The sequence below is a fragment of the Alosa alosa genome, chromosome 13, assembly GCF_017589495.1.
Source record: "Alosa alosa isolate M-15738 ecotype Scorff River chromosome 13, AALO_Geno_1.1, whole genome shotgun sequence".
Classification (NCBI taxonomy): Eukaryota; Metazoa; Chordata; class Actinopteri; order Clupeiformes; family Clupeidae; genus Alosa; species Alosa alosa.
Window position 1 is genome coordinate 24,983,314 of NC_063201.1, and position 22,692 is coordinate 25,006,005.

Below are 22,692 nucleotides of genomic sequence, written 5' to 3' on the forward strand. Positions count from 1 at the left end.
CTGAGAGGGGAGATCTGAGGCGACCGAGAAGTAAATTACACTCAAATTAGAGAGGAGAAGTCAGAAGAGAGAGAGAGAGAGAGAGAGAGAGAGAGAGAGAGAGAGAGAGAGAGAGAGAGAGTGTGTGTGTGTGTGTGTGTGTGTGCTGTAGCAGATAAGTGAGATAACTTTGCTGTGGGCAAAGGAAAAGAACGGGAGAACATTTAAAAAAAGGAGTAAAAAAAAGACAAGTGTGACGACACTAACTCAGAGAAAGCTTTGTGTCGTCCGCTGTGGAACTGCATCTGTCTGTGTGTGTGTGTGTGTGTGTGTGTGTGTGTGTGTGTGAAGGGGGAATCAAGACACTAAGGCAACATTAATGGAGAATCCCACTTGTCTGAGGCTCTCTGTCTGTCTGTTGGGAGTGTGGCCAGGAAGAGGAGGGTAAGACAGCACAGAGGTTAGGCAGCACAGCAGAAGCAGTTTTTTTTTTTTTTTTTTTTTAAAGTCTTTCCACAAGTCTTCCTTTCCAATCCTGCCCTTCCAGTTGCCCCAGGCAGAGGGGGGGGGGGGCACCGGAGCTGCCCGGAGTTGAGCTTGTTCCATCGTATAGCACCCTCTGCCTCTCCTGCTGGCTGGGAGGGAGTCTGTATGTCCTCACCCTCTTCAACCAGAGGATGCAGAGAAGGAAGCAGACGTTGTGACGCAGTGATGTGAGAAAACAGAAAAGGGGGGAGGTGAGAGAGAGAGAGAGAGAGAGAGAGTTTTTCAAAGTGCTGCTGTGAGGTGGAGAGCGGGTGATCTCACACGGAGTCCTCACGCTCGCTGCCTCACGCTCGCTGACCCCCCCCCCCCAAAACCCATCACCGCTTTGCTCTCCGCTGAGAGAGACCGAACACGAAGGCTCCGTCCAAACCACCCCTGGTCATCAGGCAAACAAGGCGATGCTCCCTCTCCCTCCCTCCGCCACTCGCAGGAGGGTTCCCACTCAGTCGCTGGGCACCGGGATGATGCTGATGTGGAGGAAGTTGTCCGGGTGACTCAGGTGCTCGCTCAGCCACTGGACAGGCGTCTCCAACATGGGCTCGATGCCGTGAATCACCACCTGATATCGCTTTGGCTCATCTGGGGAGAGAGAGAGAGAGAGAGAGAGAGAGAGAGAGAGAGAGAGAGAGAGAGAGAAATCAGGTTGGAGAAGTTGGGAGATAAATGGAAAACAACAGGAAGTTGGAGGAGGGAAAAGACAGCAGACAGCAGTCATGGTCCGTGGCAAAAGTAAAATAACGTTAAGATTATGTCCTATATGTATCTCCAATTCTAGGGAGTTTTTCCTCCCCCCTGTAACCCATGGGCCTTCTTTCTTTCTTCCTTTCCTTTTCTCCCCTCTGATTGTCTACACTCTGTAAAGCGTGTGTAATGTTTTGCCGCTCTATAAGCACAATAAATTGAAATTATACAAAAGTATACAAAGAGAGAGAACCGATGCAAAAAGAGTCAGAGAAAGAGAACCGATGCAAAAAGAGTCAGAGAAAGAGAACCGATGCAAAACGGTAATGAGACAGAGTCCCAAGGAAGGGAGGGAGAGAGTGAGAGAGGCAGAGTACGGGCAGAAGAGAGAGAGAGAGGCAGAGTACGGGCAGAAGAGAGAGAGAGAGCCTTACTAGAAAGCTGACTGTAATTGAATTGGGCTAATTGGCAGTGAAGGGGAGTGCCTGTGTGTGAGTGTAACTGTCGCCGCTGTGGATGGGTCAGTGGGACCTCTTTCACCTCTGCCTGACCAGAGCCTGGCCGCCACGGCCACACACGCCTATCCATCACACGCGGCAGCCCACGTCAGTGGGGCAGCACAGGGGTCAGAGGTCAACAGGGGTCGCAGACAAGAACAAATGAGCCTCCTTCTGCTGTGGATGCAGACGTTGGTGCAAAACACTCTTGTGAGACGCTCTGCATGCAGTTTCTCAGCCTGTGCCATTGCTGACATGTTGCTGGCGTGACTCCGTGGCCTGCCTGAACTATGTACACAATGTGTACATTACTGTATAAGACACAGTGTTTCCCCTAGACATTTTTCCAGGAGCACCATTACATAATTAGTAATTATTACTTACATTATTATTAGAAATTGAAATGAAACAAAAATGAAATGGCACAACACACACAACAGAAAAAGTATTATTTACAATTAATTACAGAAAATAAAGCTTAATCACAGGCCACTGTACAAACTATTACTATTTAGAATGTACAGTGCTGTGCATAAGTTAAGACATTTATTTATATAATAACATTTATCTATTTACCATACATGATACATTCAAAAAGAATTGATGTCCTTATATGTTTGATTTTTCCTCTTTTTTAAAAATTAAGGCATTAAGATCAATTTCCAAAAGATAAGATTTATATTCCTCCTTTTAGTCAATTTTAGCATGGGTGTCTTAACTTTTGCACAACACTGTATAAACTATATAGACTTCTCTTTTTTATGTCATTACACTCTGTATTGGTGATGTGCAGGTCGAATTGAGTGCCTGTCACTTTAAGGCCGTGACGGCCCGTGAGGCTTGCTTGATTCTCACGGTTTTAAGCTAACTTAGTAGTAGCGTTGTTGTGCTACTCCACATCCACATAAGGATATGTGGATGAAATTGAATTGTTTTCCATGTCATTTGGTAAAATAAATGCTCAAAAGCCTAACAACTCGAAGAAAATCTATCTTGGATTATAGGAGATAAGTGTCTTGTATCATTTCTATGATTTTGGTGAGCTCTACAGAAATTACAAACTATCTCCAGATGTAAATGGTTGGTATCCTATTACTCAAATTCAATTAAACCCACCAATAGGCTAGACCTTAGTTTCACAGCCTAGGTATGTTAGCAACACAGGGCTTGAAAGCATTGACTGTATAACAAAAACGAAACTGCATCTGGGAATAGGCTACTGAAGGTTACCTCCCTGGCGTGTTTAATTTGGTTCCTTGGTTAACATAATGTAGGCTACGTTTTTTGCACAAAATTGCATCTGCTAATAAACATAAACACAAACAACGTGATCTCCTTTGGAATCCCTGACTGCACCTTCAACGTTAGCCTACTATTATTTGTTGACATCAAATCTGAACAAACTGGTTCCCTGGGGCTGACCTGTGGAGGAGGGCTGAGGTGAGGGGAGGTGCTGCGTTTTTGTGTGGGAGGGTGCATGGAGGGGTGAGTGGACTGGCGCATGAGGGTCACAACCTTCCGAGGCAGTCAAGACATCGCTACCAGATATCTCCCACAAAACAAAGAGCGAGTCAGAAAGTGCTGGAGCAGAGTCTGCAACTTCCAAAGAAGAGCTAAGGCCCAATTACATTGTCCACCCACTCACACGCAATTTCAAAAATCTGTGGAAAACGGATATTAATCACTGCAGAGGCATCTAGCCTGGGGCCTTACTTCTGGGGACACTGGGGCTGCAAAGTCAAAACTCACCGAGAGAGCAAAAGGTGGAGGTGAGGAGTGACCGCAAGGGTTTGATCCGAGGTCGGGTTCCTTTGCTCTTCAGCCTCCGCCACGTCCACCCTCTTTGACCCCTCGTTCAACCCCCCCACACCCCTCAAGGCACAGCACCTCGCTCGGAGAGGGCGGAGACGCGCTGGCGAGAGGGGTGGAGTTCGCACCGACCTTTATGACTAATCGCCAACGATCGTTTCAACCCACCGTGCATAAACTTGCAAAGAGGTAGAGGTAGAGGCAGAGCGAGCGAGAGAGAGAATATATATGAAGAAAACACCATGTGATCATATCCAACAAACCATCAACACGTCATAACGGGATGGCCGTTAAAATTGTGGCATATTCAAATACAGATGAGAGGAACACAGAAAAACAGTGAGGGAGGTGTGCAGGCCTTTGGTGGCAAACCCAAATAGTAGCAAACTGAGCCAGCAAACTCAAGGGCTTGTGAATCCTGGACGGTCTTGAAACAGAATAAGATACAGTTGTGCATATCTCTGTGTGTGTGTGTGTGTGTGTGTGTATTGTGAATGGATGTTTGTATAGGTAAGAGACTGTGACAACTGAGAGTGAGAGAGAGAGAGAGAGAGAGAGATAGATTAGTAGCATTTACCATTTATCTATTTTATTCCCTTTCATTATTAAATTTTATCTTTATACCAATATTAATGTAAAGTTGATATTAACATGTTATACCTGTGCTTTGGCAACAATGACTTTATTCTTTCATGCCAATAAAGCACCATTTGAATTGATTTGAGAGAGAGAGAGAGAGAGAGAGAGAGAGAGAGAGAGAGAGACCCAAAACCTAAAAAGAACCTAGTCTCTGGCCAGCAGGTCCTGGCATGCACGGACACGGAGCTGGAGGCCAGTAATAGTGCGAGTGCACCAAGGCTCTATCTCCGAACCCTCGCCTCTCTCCTCCCCCATGGGAGAGACGCAGGGCGGAGGGGTGGGTGCGTCTTCACTCTCACTCTCACTATGACAGCTAGGGGAATTCACCCTTGCACACAGACACACACACACACACCATTGTACACATTGATACCACACACACCATCACACACAACCCTACTGCGCTTACAACAAACACCCACGGGTCCGCCCACACCATCAACTTATTGATACATCAAGCTTGCTACCACGTACACACACACACACACACTTACTTTCACATTCCGATAAACTAACTGCTTAACTCTCATTACCACACTAATAAGCCACCCATCTTGATACAGGCTCTCTGTCAGAGTCCGAGGCTGAAACAGAAGCCTGAAGAGGCTCCCGCTGATTTCTCCAGCGCCTAGGCACTCGCCTCTAGGTGTGTTTATATGTGTAGTGGGAGAGCGAGACCGAGAGAGAGAGAGGAAATATGTGTGTCTGTGTGTAAAAGTGATTAATGGCCTTCACAAGCTTACAATCGTGCTACCTTGCATCCCTCAACACACTGCATTTGACTGGCTGTGTGTGGTTTGTAACATAAACATACAAGCCTGGGCTGTTTCCCCGGCACCTCCTGTGTTCTAATCACCACCATCACCACTGGATTTCGCCTGGATGCCCGGACCTCCTCCAGGTTTCATGTTCATTCAGGTTAGAGTCAGGTTTCACTCTAACACACCAGCACTCAGCAGATGCTTACAGAGGGACATACAGTAATCTGACCACTAGCACAGGTCAGGGGCAGCACGGAGGTGGAGGGAAAGTGTGTGAGTGTAGTGCAGGGGTGGGCAAACTGCGGCCCGAGGGCCGGATCCGGCCCGCCAAGCACTTTCATCCGGCCCACCGAGCATTTCATTTAGTTATCAGGCTGCTAGCTATTTTTTTCCTGCGATAGAGACGACGTTGGTTAGCTTTACTGCAAACTGCTTTTCACTCTCCTTAGATAACGTTTACAATGTCAATGTCAAAACATCATGTTAAATAGAGATAACATCATGTTAAACTAAGTTAACTCTTAGTTATCTCCTTTGCAGCAGATCTAACGTGAACATTATGCAATCCATTTAATTGGGAACGCGTCTGCACTCACGAGAGGGAGAGAGAGAGCCGCAGGTTCCAGCTGGCTTGTGATTGGTGATAATTGATATCTCCTTCTTATAAGAAAGTTTTAAAAGGAAATCATGAAGGCAACAGTAGTTCCCACTACTGACCATTTAAAAACTGTGAGAGGGCCCAGCCGTAGGTACTAGCCATAGCGGAGCAGGCAGAAGATCATTGAGAAATAAACGTGAATTAAAGCGACTCTCTTAAAGCGACAGTGCACAATTTATACATTTGTTAAAGGTGCCATGTGTAATGTCTGCCAAAAAATCAATTCATACTCCACATTCCAAAAAAGATGGGGCAGTATACCTCCAGAAAGTGAGTTTGTCTACCCTAGAGTAACAACCGAGACACGTGCATTTGCAGTTTGGCTGGCGGTTATGTTACCCGCATACTGCCTCCCATGGCCGAAACTGGTATTATGACACTTGTCGGGCTGTGGCTAGTAATTTAGCATGCAAATTCAGGTTGATATCTCTTCAGCACTATACCTTGTAATTTTTTTAATGACATCATCACCCTTATTTCCTTCCATTCTTTTGATGCGTGTAGCTCATTTTTTGGATATTTTTACCTCAATTCTTACACATGGCACCTTTAAACAGCATAAAATTAGCAGTATTTTTAAGCAATTAATATTTTAAAACAAATACTTTTCATACTAAATTATAGGCTATAATAAATGTGTTTTTTATGTGTGTGCCGTTGGGGGGGGGGGGGGGGTTGTTGTGCGGCCCGCCGGCCAATTTTCAAAACCCAATGTGGCCCTTGAGCCAAAAAGTTTGCCCACCCCTGGTGTAGTGTGTAGTGTGTGTATGGGTAGGGGTTCATCCAGCCCTAATTGACCTCTGAAGTTCACCTACTAAAAAGGATCCAAAGCTGTCATCTTCTCCCATATAAGGAGATCCGGGTGTTAAAGGAAAATTCCGGTTTTTAGCACTTTAAGGCCCTTTTTTGGTTTGTTTTGGATGAACTAGGCTACTCAAACATGTCCTAAAACAACCCTTAACGTTCGTTTTCAAAACTGTGCGACTCACCGAGTGGTTAGTGGTGTTCGTTGATTATTAAAAGCAAATATATCGGCGCAATGTATGATTTCCAGCCGTCTTATTTGCTATTGTGCAACTATTCACAACCACTCAATATTTGAACCTGAAGCATAGACGGTGGCGCAGCTATCAACGTGCAATGAGTCTTCCAACAGAAATCAATGGGATTTTACAAAATGCCTAATAAAACACGACAGAAACACGACAGAACACCACTAACCACTCGGTGAGTTGCACAGTTTTGAAAAAACGAACGTTAAGGGTCGTTTTAGGACATGTTTGAGTAGCCTACTACAGTATGCCCATTGCCAGCCACCCTGAGAAGTCAAAGGCGATTCAAAACAAGTCAGAAAAGTCGAGACAGGACCAATCGTCAAAATGTCGGTGTCCACCACTCTAGTTCATCCAAAACAAACCAGAAAAGGGCCTTAAAGTGCTAAAAACTAGAATTTTCCTTTAATTGAAGCTAACTGCAAGTTGAATTGCAAGTTTGGGGTAGCAAAAATCAATGCTTGCGGTCTAAATGTACCGAAGGTCACAGTATCCACCCTAAGGCAGAGGACAAAAGTGTGTAGAGCAAAACGCCTGAATTTCCGATTTCTAGTCCCTGCAAAAGTTTCAAAAGGTGCGATAATTCAAAATCCCCATGCTGTTTTGCAGGCGAGCTTCAGAGGTCTTTACAGCGCCTAGTTAGTCATTCATATCTGTGTGTGTGTGTGTGTGTGTGTGTGTCTGTGTGTGTGTGTGTGTGTGTGTATTTGGGGGTGGGATTCATACGAGCTGTATTGAGACCAGCACTATGCTCGCTTCTCCCCTTGAGCAGGTACTAACATATGGGGAGTGGCTATGCAAATCAACAGCAGAAAAATCCATTCTACACTTTTTACACATTTCTCCACTGGAAGTTTGCAACACAGGATGTCGTTGTCAATCATGCAAATAAAATGCACCTGTAAAAGATGAACACACAACAGGTAAGCAATGCAATTATTTACTTTGGCACTGGAGGTGTCTTGGTGACATGGTTACTTATCAAGACACAGCATGGGTTCTTCCATTCACACGCTGTGTTGTATTGCTTTGGAATAGCGTAGGTATGAAAATTAGAGTGACTCATTTTTTGTTTCACTTATACGCAGTATTAAATTAAATTAAATTTGACTCACAATGCAGATATTTTTTTAAAAAACGTGACTCACAACAAAGTAAGGAACCAGGGTTCCTACACATTTTCCATTTCAAAATTCCATACTTTTTCCATACTCAAATTTCAAAACTTTCAAAAAATGTTCTGACCATATTCTCGACATTGCGGCCACTTCTAGACCTGGAAATAACTAAAATCAAATTCCATACTTTTCCAGGTTTTCCATACTGCGTAGGAACCCTGAGGAACTGATTGCAGAGCTGAAGGCAGGATGTGATTGTCTTGGCAGCCAACCTTTGGTTCCAGCTTATTTTGTATCGGCAACTACATGTAACACCAAGGCTTGGCCAAGACAGTCTTCGGTAGCCCTTGGCGCATAGTCAGTCAGTCCCTCAGAGCAGGGGCTGTGGTCGAGCGCTGCACTGCTAACAGGGCCAAGCACGAAGGCAGCTCAAGCGTGGCCAACCCATATTTATCCAGACCGCAAGACAGTGTTTCTCCAACAGTCCGAGTGCAATTACACAGCCCGAGAGGCCAAGAACAGGACTGCCATACCATAGCACGGGACTGCACAGGAGGGACAGGGAGAATCAGAAGTTTCACAAGTTCATCCAGAATCAGACTACTGTGCCAGGATGGATGGATGGATGGATGGTATATGAATATACTATTAGATGAATACACAAATTGACAGACAGAGGGATAGATACATGGACAGGCAGATTACTTCATTGATGCCTGAAGGACAACTGAAACTGTGTTGTGGTTGAGTTGGAACATCACTAAACACTTCAATTAAACGCTTGTGCCTCAGACCCCACCCCAGCAAGAAGAGAAAAGAAGACATAGGTCTGAAACTATGGGGACTCTTTTCAGCACCCCCCACCCACAACCGAACACGGTGGTGCAGGCTGTGGTGACTCCACAAACCCCCTGTGCCTCACCAGGCCTCTGTCTGATGGAGCTCTCTATTTGATACCCGAGTGGCGGGAAGGTGGGCGGGCCTACTCAAGGCTTCTTACCACTTGTTGCGTGGGCTGTGACCAGGCTTTCTTTTTTGGGTGGGGATTTTTCTGTATTCGTCGTTTATTTGAAATAATACTACCGCAAAGGTTTTTCTTTCTCTCCTTCTGTCTCTCCCTCTCAGTCTTGATAAATATAAAACATCCGACTTCCTCATAACTATCACCAGGGGGAATTCACTTCGGTTTGGGGTCGGAGCAAGAATTGCCATCCTTGCGGGTGAAAGGTTTCGTTTCATCCGTTCGTGACGACGCACTGCGATGGGAACGGGCAACGGAGAGACTGGATCTCTGACTCTGATCCCACTTGAACTCTGGTCCTAGATGAGGCTCCTAGTGGGAGCAGGGAATGGAACATTCTGAGGCTTTTTGGGAATCCTGGCAGGGTAATTGACATAAGATGTTGTTGTTGATGCTATTCCACTGCGGAGGACAAGAGATGGTACAGAATTCAGGGTTACACATCTCGTCTTGCCGTGGGAATCCCCCACTTAGACAGCACATCTTGCTATCATTTACCATGATATTTCTTTTTTTCGCTTTCAAACCTGAACGTCACAGTGGACAGCAGCCATCGAGGGGAAATACAGCGAACTTTTGAACTAAATCAAACACACCAACACCCACCAAAACAAACCACCACCACCCCCACACACTCATTTTTTGAGCAGTGTCATAACAGATACAACTGCTATCACTGGTTATATCTACTATGACAAAAACTCCCTTGAGAGATGAAAAAGAGAGAGAGCACAGAGACGGAAAGGCACAGAAAAGCACCTTTTATCGGCTCAGTCACAACACTGCGCCTCGAGACGCATCACACCGCCAGCGAATGCCCTCGTGCTTTAGAATCCAAAAACACCAAGACCCTTTCTCTCTATCGCCACTCATCTCCTTGGTAGGGAGGGGAAGTGAACACAACAAAATAGCTTTGGAGACAATGCACCACTTTCACCTTTATCACGCGACGACTCCCTCTATCAGGGCCCACCCAACCCCCACCCTTTGCGCACAAATAAATGGGTGCTATGACTAAGGGCCTTTCATGCTATCTTTCATGCCCCCCCCCCCCCCCCCAAACTTATGCTGGTGTCTCTCGTGTGGGTTCTCGGTCCCACAGCTGCCATTGTCTGCTTATCTGCTTCCTCTCCGTAGAGGGGGCAGACAGTGCCCCTGTTTTGGCTGCACCTCTCCCCACCATTGCCTCCTTGCACTCCCCCTCTTTTCTTCACTTCACTCTCTCTCTCTCTCACTATCTATCACTCTATCACTCTGTTCCTGTCGGGTCCACTTCCCCTCTGTCCTCTCCACTCTGGTGCTCTCATCTCACAGTTTGCTCTTATCTGTGTGTGTGTGTGTGTGTGTGTGTCTGTGCTGTTGGTTCTCCTAAAGAAAAAGAGGGAAAAGAAAAGGTGATAGACCACGGTGCCACTTGCACGCTTTGAAGAGACTGGATTGCCTTCTTCAGCTTCCTGTAGAGCCCCCTTTTCAAAGTCTGCTAGGCACAGACATGTCTACATCAAACCCTCGCTTTTCTGCTTGGACTTTGTTTTACTTTCACAACGCCAGTGTGACTGTATTTGTGTGGGGGAGGGTGGGGGAGGTGGGTGTTTTACCTACCATCCTGGGGAATGGCAGAAGGACACGTCTCCTTTAGAAGGTCTCCCAGTGTGACCGTATGTGTGTGGGTGAGGGTGGGGGGTGTGGGGGGGTGGGTGTGGTACCTACCGTCCTGGGGCAGGGCCGAAGGACACATCTCCTTCAGAAGGTCTCCCAGTGTGTAGGGCTGACCCTCTGGTGACACTGGCCGGAAGAGTTTCTGAATGAAGGGCCTCTCGCTCATGGCCTTAACGAGAAGGAAAGAAAAAATGGAAAGAACTGTCAGAATCTACGGCAACTTGTCTCTGAGAAGAACTATGCTCTTGCGGTCTGGGATGGATCTCCCTGTGAAAATGTAAGAGGTATTCACAGCACAACATCGCTAGCAACATCGCCAAAAGATGTTGATGATGTAAGCAAGGTTTTTGAAAGTTTTTTAGGTAGGTAGCTTGGTAGTGTTACACCAAATGTCTATAATGTTACTAAACCACATGTGGGTAGACTTAAGGATAGCTTGAAAAGATCCATGCATTGTGCAACTGTTAAGAACTGTAGATAGGAAGTATGCTTAAAGATAGATGCTTACATTGTCTGCAAGAGCAATATTCTTGTCGCGTAAGCACAAACCTCAGAAAAATCTGTATGACTTCTTAAACAAAGTTGAAGATACACCAGATTGTACAAATATTTTCCATTTATATATTTTCCTTTTAGCTATTTATGCTTTAGTCAAAACAAGCCTTCATTGAAAACAACAATAGCAACAACAACAACAGAACTTTTGAAGATGAGGTAAACAAATAGGCCAACAAGGGCATTCCTAAACTAATATCAGCACACCAAAAGACTGGTGGTGAGGTGGCGTGAGAGTCCAAAGCTAATGAGATGGTCCGGATCTCTTAATCTGAGCTCACAGAGGAGCGTTTGGGCTTGGGCCCGCTCCAGGCGTCTTTGTCAGGGCTTGGCACGCGGGGCCCGGCGCTGCTGTCACTAAGCTGTCTGAGCTGACAAACGGGCCTACCGACAGACAATAGGCGTCCCGGCGCGGAGCCGTGAAAAGGAAACCGTGGCCCGCACTGCTCGGGTGTCGCCGCTGTGTAACTAACACCTGGCCACGAGACGCGGACGGGAGAGCGGGTGAACAGCGTGGGCTGTCTCGGCGCCGATCCGGTTTCCAGAAACTCTGACTCACTGGCAGGAAGCTACGTTCCCCCGGGATGTAACGCACAGGGCCTCGGACAGCAGGTAAAGAGTGTGAGAAGTGACAGCTATTTCGCTGCATTTTTAAAATGGGTGGCCATTAATTATTGAGTGTGGCATCAAACAAAAGGCCCCATTAATACAGATGAGAGCACAATGCACCTGAGCCACCACACTTTTCTTTTCAGTCTATCACCTGACACCTGACCTGCCGAAGGACCACATGGTGACAGGGACTGGAGCATCACCAGCCTTTCCTTTACCTCGAAAGAGATGGATAGAGACGGGGAAGGAGAGAGAGGGAGAGAGAGAGAGAGAGAACGAGAGAGAGAATGACAGTATTACCAAGAACAGAGAGCTAAATGTAATACCCAGCCTATAATTGGCAGTCAATTCATTCCATGTAATTTATGTCAATAAGCTGGTGGGTTAAGGGGGGTAAGTATCAATCAAGATGACTTCCCACTCATTGCGAAGGAGTGCTTCCACAAATACGATATCTAGTCTTGGCACTAGATCATGAAACAAGTTTGAATAGCAACCAAACCTTGGACTCAGGGGCGTCACTAGACGTAGAGCTGCACTGGGGCACAAGCCCCCCTCGGGGGATCCAGGGGCATGCTCCCCCATAAGAATTTTTTTTGGATTTTTTAAGATTTAAATGCATCAATCTGGTGCACTTTAAAAAGAAATTCAGAGGTTAGACTTGCTTAGTTTTATATATGGATGGAAATATTTCTGCTGTAACCTATTTTGCGCTTCAAAATTTTAACCATGCATACACAGGTGGAATAGTTATGATGATACTGCAATAAGTTCATAACCACAAAGCATATTTCCTGAGTTCCACAATTCAGAAATGGTCAAAAATAGTGTACATAGTGCACTCCATGAAATTATGCAGTAGCCTAGTGGTCACCTGTGTTAGCTAGCAGCTAACCAGCTAGTTAATCTAGCAGTTAATAACCAGCTAGTTAAAAGATAAGCTTGTTATACTGGCCATTGTAATGGCCATCTATGCTATATCTTCATTTTTCAGGACAGTCTGGGCTACCCATATCTGGGAAAGTATGATGTGATAATATTTGTCTTATGTCAGCCTTTATATTAAGAAAAGAAGTCAAAAAATAATTTGTGTGTCATGATTTTTTTCTTCATAATTTTGCATTATATATGTGTATGTGTGTGTGTTTGTAAGTGGGATTGTCTGGAATCTGGCAATATAGGAAGAACCATGATGGTGGGATACTCTGGCTAAGCAATTTACAAAAATATTTATACTGACATACATACTGTAGTTTAGATGAGAATACATTATAATTTGGGCCCAAAGTTGGAGACCATGTAGAAATCTGTTGCAATTTCAAAACTGTATTACTCGGGAACCACTTGTTGTAAAGATGCTTGCTTTGCCATGTGTTGAGTGAAGAGTTCGTTATGAGTTCCTTATCAAGACACTTGTCATTTTCCGTGTAGACAGACCCATGGCTACACTGGACATGCAACAGTATTCTGTTCACAGAGCTTGCTTTATCTGGGCCTCCTGGACAAGGAGATTGCTGGTCCGCGGATAGGCCTAATTTGTGGCACAATTGAATGGTATCATGGAACTGCGGACCAAAAGAAAATTAAACCAAACATTTTCCAGATTAGGAAATATTTCTTAATGTAGTGCTATCAAATAAAGAGTGAAATCATTGGGGGGTTGTGGTGGGAGTATTCATTCAATGTGTGTGCGTATCTGCGCAAGTGAAACTGTTGAACCACTGGAGATAAGCAACAAACAACGATCGAAGCGGATTCTTGCTGTCCATGAAAACAGTATAGAGACTGACTAATCTAATCCAAAAAATGGTAATAGGTCTTTGAATTGACACTAAGCTGGTACAGCCTATGCAACACATTACCTTTGCAATAATGATTTTATTGTTACAGTTTTGTCATTAGTCTAATCTATGTCTTTTACATTTCCTTACAAATTAGATATTATAGCGTAGGCCTATCATGCATTAATAACCCAGTGATACAGACATGGGTCTCACCTACGCTACTCGACATTAGGCTGTTGTAGCCTAAATTAAAAGTTTAATGAGCATAAGTCACGACTTGTTGTAACAGATGTAAATATTGTAGCAAATAGCTTATGGTGCAAATAAATTAGGGGGATGATCTGCATCTCCGTTCACCAAAAGCTATGGTTTTGCTCACCCAATCGGACAATAAATAATTTCTGAAAGGTTCTCTCCATTGTTAATGTGCAACATTTCTCCATGTGGGGTAGTGTCAAGCAGTGAAGTGATAGCCTATTGCAGGTAGGCAATGTTCACGTCAGGTGAGTCTGGTAGAAGACGGGCACTGTGTTCACGTCATGCGAGTCTGGCAGAAGACGGGCACTGTGTTCACGTCATGTGAGTCGGACAGAAGATGGGTGCTGCTTTCTCTGTTGGTATTTCTATTCCTCTGAAAACTGCATTAAAATGGTCTGTTTAGAAGTCAGAATTTCAAAAAATTTGCGATCGTGTAGTTGAACCTGGACTTGAGATTTTACTGGGGCACAGCAGTTCAATACTGGGGCACCTGCCCCAGTAAAAAGGGTCTAGTGACGTCCCTGCTTGGACTGCAACCAAACTTTACTTTGTGTTGCTGCTAAGAACGTGTGTAAAAATGTTTTGAAATTGTTATTTCACAATATTCTGTGGAGTTAAGCAAGAACAGAAACAAGCCTCATAATGGCATACAACCTCTGGTTGTGCATCCCACTGGATTGAGTCATTTCCACCCAATCACGTTCGAAAATCCGCCCTCTTCAGCAAAAGAATGCCCCAATAACAGGCGTGCCTAGGCGTGGCGCGGTTCGTAAATCATTAGAGTATGGTAACATTTTGGATTTAATTTGACGTATGATAATATGGTTATGGTTAGCGACATACAAATACAAAACAATATAATACTTATATATTGTATATTATATAAATATATTGTTTCTGCAGTTCATTCGCAATCGCAGCCCCTTATTCGCAGTTCCCCCAAATATTAACAAAGTAGCACTCACAAAAAATTAAGTCGCAAGCAAGTCTATATTTGCAATAATTAAGGGGAGTAGGCTATGTAAGCAGCCCCTCCTCCAGTGTCCTTGACGAACTCTCATGTGTGCAGCGGTGACGTATAGTAGGGTAATTAATTTTACTGTAAGGTAATAACCCCAGATCTCAAAAGCCCTTGAAAATAAAATAGGGTTGTCCTTACATGGATGATCTAACGTTTCCTTTTCTCAGAGATGGTCTCAATGAGAGAGAAGTAGTTTGATAGCGACCAGAGTTTAATACTTCCATTTCCATGCCTACAGTTCAGTGTCTGCCGGTAATTGCTCATTGAAGAGGAAAACTATCATTAAAACGTTTGTTTACTCCAGTGAGTCAAGTCTGCTCTGAGAAAGCTTCCCTGCATCGCACCTGATGAGAGAACAAGCAGGAAAGGTAACTGGTGTTGGCAGGAGAGTTCAGAGCGGCATCTGTCAACTGAGTTTAAACAGCAAACTGGTAGGAAAAACTACAACAGCAAGCCTAGATCAAATTTTAGCCACATAAATTGTCCAAGCTATACTACAGTGCTTTATCTGATGATCTAATGTAAAACGGACCAGCATGGCTATGGTAAGCAATCCACCTAGCCTACACTATAGGGCAAGGTCCAAATAAATATAATATAAAGACATTAGTGATTTTAGCCACAAGCAGTGCTGGTCTTTTGCACCACCAAAGAAAAAAGGAGGGAATTGGACAGTGGTGTCCTGAATTCCTAAACATTTACAGAATGTATGAAGAGGTAAAGTAGCAATGGTAAACATGCCCCTGTCTCCACTTTTATTGAAAGATGTTGCTGGCATCAAATTCAAAACATGAAATAATCAAATTTGTCATTATCTACTTCATATGTTGTCCATGTCCTATTTGCAGCTATGGGTTTACAAGATTTGTAGATTATCACCTTCTGTTTTTATTTGCATTTACACAATGTCCCAACATTTTATCAAACGGCTTTGATTATGGTTTCAAATGCATTTTCAGAGACCACTAGCTCTCATAAAGCAGTGGGCTAACTTAACATTGCATTCATATGCAAATTAGGGTTGATATGTTTACACATCTAAAGCTAATAAATACACCTCGAATTTCAACTCCACACTATAGTAACAACATCTACTGTCTAAATCTGTAACCCATACTGTACAGATGGGTTGCACCATTGCTTGTGATTTTCACATCTTCCAATACACATTTCCAATACATATTTCATCATAAACATATAGAGTATGAAGGCAGACATGAAAACCAGTTCCAGCACGTCTTACAGCTTCTCACAAAGGATATTAGTCACACATTGATATGCACGCCATTCTCCACGTGGGCTAACTACTGACAATGCTAAAAAATGAATATAAACTTAACAGTGGACACCATAAACTAGTTCAACAGGTTAACATCAAGAGAAATACTTTCTATACTTTAGAATTGTTAATTTATTTAGCTGATGCTTTTATCCAAAGCGACTTACAATTATTGCAAGGGCCATTCTCCCCAGAGCACCTTGGGGTTAAGTGCCTTGCTCAAGGTCACATCGGTGGCAACAGAAATTTAACCCACAGCTTTCTACTACTACTGCATGCTAGCCTAGCTCCTTAGCTACTCTGCTACCACCACCTCATGACATGCAGATGGTTAGTGAACACACAGTAGACAGTCATATCTGATGACACTACATGCTGAAGGCATCTCATTATGCATCTGCACTTGTCTGACCGTGGCAACCAATGGGGTACCAAGCAATCATTCTACAGCTCATATGGTGCCCTCTGCTGGGACAAGCCTACAACTGCCACGAACCCAAACTTTCTTTCTCAGAGGAGCCGCACAGTCAGTGAAGTAGAGCAAGTAACAGTTGAGTATGGATCGACAAGCAACAGCTCAGAATATGGCCTGGGTCATTCTCCCCCCAAAGTATGGGACACTCAGGCTTGACCAAAATATGACATAGAGGCCCAGAAGAGCCTGCAATGCTGCTGCTGTTTCAGCAGAGAAGGTTCATGGGGTACCTGGTATATCCTGAAAGGTATGTAGCGGAAGCCTCCTTCCTCAGTTGGATATTCCATCAGCTTTCGATTCATGGCCCAGAACTGGTCAAATTTATCTGAAGAAAAGAAAGAAGATAAAAAAAATTCACACTGCAAACTATAACCTCCCAGTGAGAACATTAGGATTGCAATCTTGATCTGAAATGGATGCTCAAATCGTGAGTAAAAGTTGTCGGGAGACCTTCACTTTTGTGCTTGAACTCTTGACTATTTAAGTGGAGGATTATTATGAGCTGGCAGCTGCGCTGAGGTGAGAGTAAGAGGATCAGCTGAGCCAAGCCACACGGAGCTATGCCTCACGGCACAGAGCACACAGAGCGGGAACCCTTCACACTCCCACGTGGGTGTTCACGGCCTGCTTCCCCACCACCACGGCTGACACATTAACACGCTCCCAGGTGAGCTGACCTCAGTTCCGCAGTCAGCAAATGTGACTCTCTCGCCTTACCACTAACCCCTCCCCCTCCGTCTCACACCACGGGCGTAGATGGTTGTCGGAGTCTGTGGTGGAGATGCTTCCTAAACCCAGTTTGTACTCAGGGACCCGCTGGCAGGGGCGAGGGGGGATCTCTGTTGTTTCTAAAAACCTACTGCTAAGCCATAAATCCAGTTATGAAAATAGATGGGGGCTGTTGTGCGCCTACACAATTCTCTGCGCCTTTGAGCTCTGTTATGAAATGGTTTTAGAGAATTCACTCTTAGATTTCAGGAGAGAGAGAGACAGAGAGAGAGAGATTTCATGACGCACCATTCTGAAGGCCCATCCACAGCTGCTTGTGGTCTTTCTTTTGCATGTCGTTGATCACCTGGCCCTTGTGCTTGAGTGCATCAGCCTCCTTGATGCCAGACATGAAGTGGGCTTCGATCACAGAATTGGATGGGCAGTGAAGCAGGTCCCGCTCAGGGAAACTCTACAAAGCACAGACCAGAAGCATGAGGAATCAAGGAGTATGAGTATAAGTATATATATATATATATATATAAGTATATATATATATATATATATATATATATATATATATATATATATATATATATATATATATATATATATATATATATATATATATATATATATATATATATATATATATAGTACTATTTCTCTGCATTTATCCCATGAATTAGTGAAACACACTCAGCACATAGTGAACACACAGTGAGGTGAAGCACACACTAATCCCGACGCAGTGAGCTGCCTGCTACAGCGACGCTCGGGGAGCAGTGAGGGGTTAGGTGCCTTGCTCAAGGGCACTTCAGCCGTTCCAACTGCTCGGGGTTCAAACCGGCAACCCTCCGGTTACAAGTCCGAAGCACTAACCAGTAGGCCACGGCTGCCCCCGTGGAGAATGTAGGAAACCAAGTGGAAAACACAAGAAATCTGTGCTTGTCCACACAGATCAGCAAGAAACAGTAAATGAGACATTGCTGCTTTTCGAGTTACTAAAATCGTTAAGAGTGAGGAGGTGGAATCACCAAGCTAATGGAGGTTCTCAGAAGAGTGCCGCACTACTAATAAAAATCTATTCCTTTCATGTCAGGGACACGCCTGATGTAGGTGCTGATGACTCCTGGAATCAGTTAAAGCTTAAAGCACTAAAGATCCACATGAAAGGCTGAAAAATCAAACTATACTAGACCACAATATAATGACTCCATCACACAATTCTTCACTCCTGGCCGTGGCAGACTGGTTAGGGAATTAGACTGGGAATCATCCAAGACTGATGTGCCCTTGAGCAAGGCTCCTAACTAGGGTTGCAAAGGGCCGAAAAATTTAAAAAAAAACTTTCCATGGGAAGTTAAGCTGGGGAATTTTGGAAATATTCCAAATTGGAAACTTTTTATGGAATTAAAGGAAATTATGGGAATTAATAGGAATTTACGGGAATTAACTGGGAATTTTTGGTAATTCCTACTGTTTCATATACAGACATTAACATTTTGTTTCGTAATAAGCAATATGACTTGTTTGTTCGTATTTTCGCTTAGCTTAGCATACAAAACTAGCTACCATGCTAGCGGGAATCCCATTCTCTGCCTATGGTTTACTAGCCTAAGATAGCAACACAGGAACCACTGAACTGCCCAAGATACACCATGCCACTCAACAACAAAATCCAATTGGTTGGAACATTGACTGACTATCATTGAGTGACGGACAAAAGTGACGACAAGCCCATAACTGGGCAACTCTGTTTGCAAACTTCCCCCAGTTTCACACCAGTTATTCCCACATGAGATGACATTTTTTTACTAGGAATTTTACTAGGAATGGGTTTTCCCAATGCACATGAACGCACCATAGGTTTCTTTTATGTCTAGTAGCCTATGCTGATTGCTGTGTGCATGAGATTGACGTATGTGCAGGGTAGAAATGTGGCTGAAATTGCATTAAATCAGGTTGTTTTAACAAATATTATGCTGCAAGATGGGGTTTTGTCCACTACATTTAAGTTCCCTGTTATAGACTAACTTGCCATTTTAAAAATTCCCAGTTTATTCCCATTAATTTCCGTATATTCCCGTTAATTCCCATGGAAAGTTTCCAACTTTGAAAATTCCCGGAATTTTGCAACCCTACTCCTAACTCCTCCCTGGGTGCCGCAACAATGGCTGCCGCAACAATGGCTGCCCACTGCTCCGGGTGTTTGTGTGTGCTCACTACTCACTGTGTGTTCACTGGTCCTAGTGTGTGTGAGTGTGTGTGTGTGTGTGTGTGTGTGTGTGTGTGTGTGTGTGTGTGTGTGTGTGTGTGTGTTCACTAACCATGGATGGGTCAGAGGAAGAAATTGATGAATAACTGAATGTCTCTATGTATCAATGTATGCATGTATCTATCTATCTATCTATCTATCTATCTATCTATCTGTCTATCTATCTATCAATCTATCTATTTATACAAAATGTATTTAGCCAATAATCCAGTAATGACTCTCATCAGAGAGTGAGTTATAGACCTGAATGAAGAACGTACCTTAAAGTGCACAGTGACGCTCCAGGGTAGGGCAGTGTTCGATGCGTGTAGATCAAACAACACTCCAATTGGGTAATGCCTTCAAAGATAAGAGTAAACAAAAGATCAGGTCATGATCAATGAATCTCATTTCTAAAAAAATACATATTTTGATGCGAGATGATTGAAATGCTACTACTACTACTACTACTAATAATAATAATAATAATAATACAGAAACACTATGAGGGGACTCTGAGGTGAACCAAATACTTTTGTTGAATTAAATCTCTCAATTCAACTGTCTCCAATTTCATACTTGTTAAACCAAATTATACTCTTGCTTTTTACACTGCAACAGAACTGTGAACTGAAGGCATAAGCATCACATAATATGCTGACTATGCCTGTTTCCATCCAGCGCTGGCCAAGCCAATACTGCCCCCTTGTGTCAATAAAACATAATGCGTCTGAATATTTTGTCAAATCAATAAGTTGGATCATGCTTTGCTTTGGACATATGAACACGATGTCTATCTCTTTGGAATAAAGAGGTAGATAATCTAACAAGCAATAAAGATTGATTTATTCCCTCACTATTAAAGGCATTCAATGAATTTTAATCGTGTGACTGGCCCCTCGGAAGCAGTTCTGTGTGAGGTTAGGTCTGAACAGGCATCCTCAGAATCCAGATAGTCTAGTGGCAGTAGTGGCTGGTGATTATAGGCCGGTGGGAAGTTAGAGATCACTGCTGTGGTGTCGTTCAGAACTACTGAGCGTACTGTAAGTGTAAGCATACTGTAACACAGCGCTTTGTTGACATTCAATGCATTTCCATTTATCTCTCCAAGTTTGGATTGAGCTTCACTAAAACATCAGTTCTTGACTTGCCTGAGTGCAGACAGTTGAAATGGCACAAAAATGCACGCGATCAGACAAGTTTAACCAGCTATATGCTGGCGTTTTAAGCAACGGAAGGATTGACATATCTGTATACATTTTTAGCCATGTCTTAATGATGGCTGAAAGATAAATGGTATGTATTAAACAATGATTACAGATCATCATCATTGCACTTAAATGACTACTACTTTTGTGTTTTCAAAATAAATTCTAAATATATGGTCAAGATATCATTAAGTCGTTGTATGTTGAGAGGCAATAATGGAATATTGACAGAACTTAACGAATCAGCAACTACAGTATTTTGTTTTGAAATGCATGACTGGTACCTTCACTAACTGTTAGTGCTGTTTCTTGGTTAATAGCAAGATTATGATAAAACTACCAAACCAATGTTTTAAAAAATCAGTGGAGGGATATGGGGCCCATTCAATTGAAGCGGATCTGGCTCACTGGGAGGACCCACAAATTGGCCACCCTTTGGATTCCCTAACCAGTAGGCCACGGATAACATTTGACATGACATCCTCCAAATAAAGATGTAAAAGCCACTAACCATTTCAAAGGTGTCCCCTCGTATTCAAACCACATCTCCTCAACATCCTCTTGCTTCATCACTTTCAGAAAGTGCTTCTTCACTTTGTCAGTGACGAGGGTTAAATAGCTTACCCTTGGCAGGAGAAGCTGTGGATATTGAACCACACATCATCACATGCACATGATGCCATCTTACATAATGTTACCTTTTCACATTCCCTATTAGTGAGTGAATGATTTAATATACTGGTAGGCCTGAACAAACACACAGACTAAGGTTTTCTACTGAATCTAAGTGGGGAAGTACCCTGTGGTTATCAGGGTAGGAATTTAAGATAACAGAACACATATTTAGCCTACTACATGGCATATGCAGTACATTTTCAGAACTAGTTTATTTCACATAACTATATGAAACACTTCTTCAGAATATAAGATATGTTCTATTATATTTTAATTGAGAAGCTAGGCTGCAATAATGCAGTATTGGAGATTTAAGTAGCAATATCACCTAGGCCACAAACATCTAGCTGTACTCAGGTATGCTATTGATTTCAGGGTAACTAATAATAACTCTTACCTAAGACATTTCCAGACAAGAAAAGCAATGAAAATGTGGAAATTAGGTAATCATTTCCCCACTAAATCACAATAAGGGTGTGCAAATACCCACATAAAAGGGCTCAGCCTCCCTCTCAGTGACCTCGTCCTGGTACAGCATGAAACACGTTGGAATCCTCCCGAACCAGACATCACGCAATACATCCTTGTCATCTGCCATTCTCACGTTTCTCCGGGCAACACATACATAGGATGTTCTACTCACAAACTACTAGAGACACCTGAGAAAAATATAGCATGGCAAATCAATGGTAACAAGCTGAGTGACTCTCCTAAGTAGTTTACAATGTACTTCTGTGTACAACACAATAAAGTTATATCAGTGACTACACAGTCACTGAAAAACTGCTGTACCATGTCAACGTTAAGATTAATGTCAGTTTTAAACTAAGAAGGATAGCATAGCTAACTGGCTAGGGTACCTGACTACGTTGTCCTGCTATTTGGCTAACGTTAGTAACTTATACCATGGCTGTGTTGCCATTAAGCCACAGCTAACTGGCTAACTGATGTGACTTTTGAATAGAAGTAACGTTAGTTTAACAAATAATATGCTGATCAGTTAATGGTCCACTATGAGCTGTCATCACCTGACGGGTCAACTTCATTTGAATTGATGACATGGCATAGGAAGCTAAAATGGTAACTGTTAGCATTGGGCAACTAGCTAAGTAACTAGCATAACATGTTTAATGATACAGTAGACTGACCAAGTTTTTATTTGCTATGACGACACCGGTTCGTTCATTCATTCAAACATACCACAATGATAAAATAGAGGGCGATACGAAACGCCTATTAAAAGGCATCTTACTTTCCACTGCGTTCTCCTGTTTTACTCCGAGCAGAGCAGTCCTGTGTACTACAGGGGTCCAGAACCGGATAGACGTCATGATTCGTGTGACACACCTCAACATCATCTGACATACCACTAGAACTAAATGTTAAATATAAATAAAAATATAAACAAAATACATACGCTGGGACTTGCATGATAATGAT

The 22,692-nt window shown here is 43.4% G+C and overlaps 1 protein-coding gene across 1 annotated transcript; it reads right to left on the minus strand.

Annotated features, from left to right (window-relative positions):
- Positions 1–546: 546 nt before the first annotated feature.
- Positions 547–22,609, minus strand: atg5 (ATG5 autophagy related 5 homolog (S. cerevisiae)). Its single transcript, XM_048260755.1, has 8 exons — positions 22,505–22,609; positions 21,743–21,911; positions 21,089–21,216; positions 19,651–19,729; positions 17,422–17,584; positions 16,635–16,729; positions 10,472–10,589; positions 547–1,104 (listed from the first exon to the last, which is right to left on the minus strand). Exons 2-8 carry the CDS (start codon positions 21,848–21,850, stop codon positions 968–970), a joined length of 828 nt encoding a protein of 275 aa, XP_048116712.1. The 5' UTR covers positions 21,851–21,911; positions 22,505–22,609; the 3' UTR covers positions 547–967.
- Between the last annotated feature and the right edge of the window lie 83 nt (positions 22,610–22,692).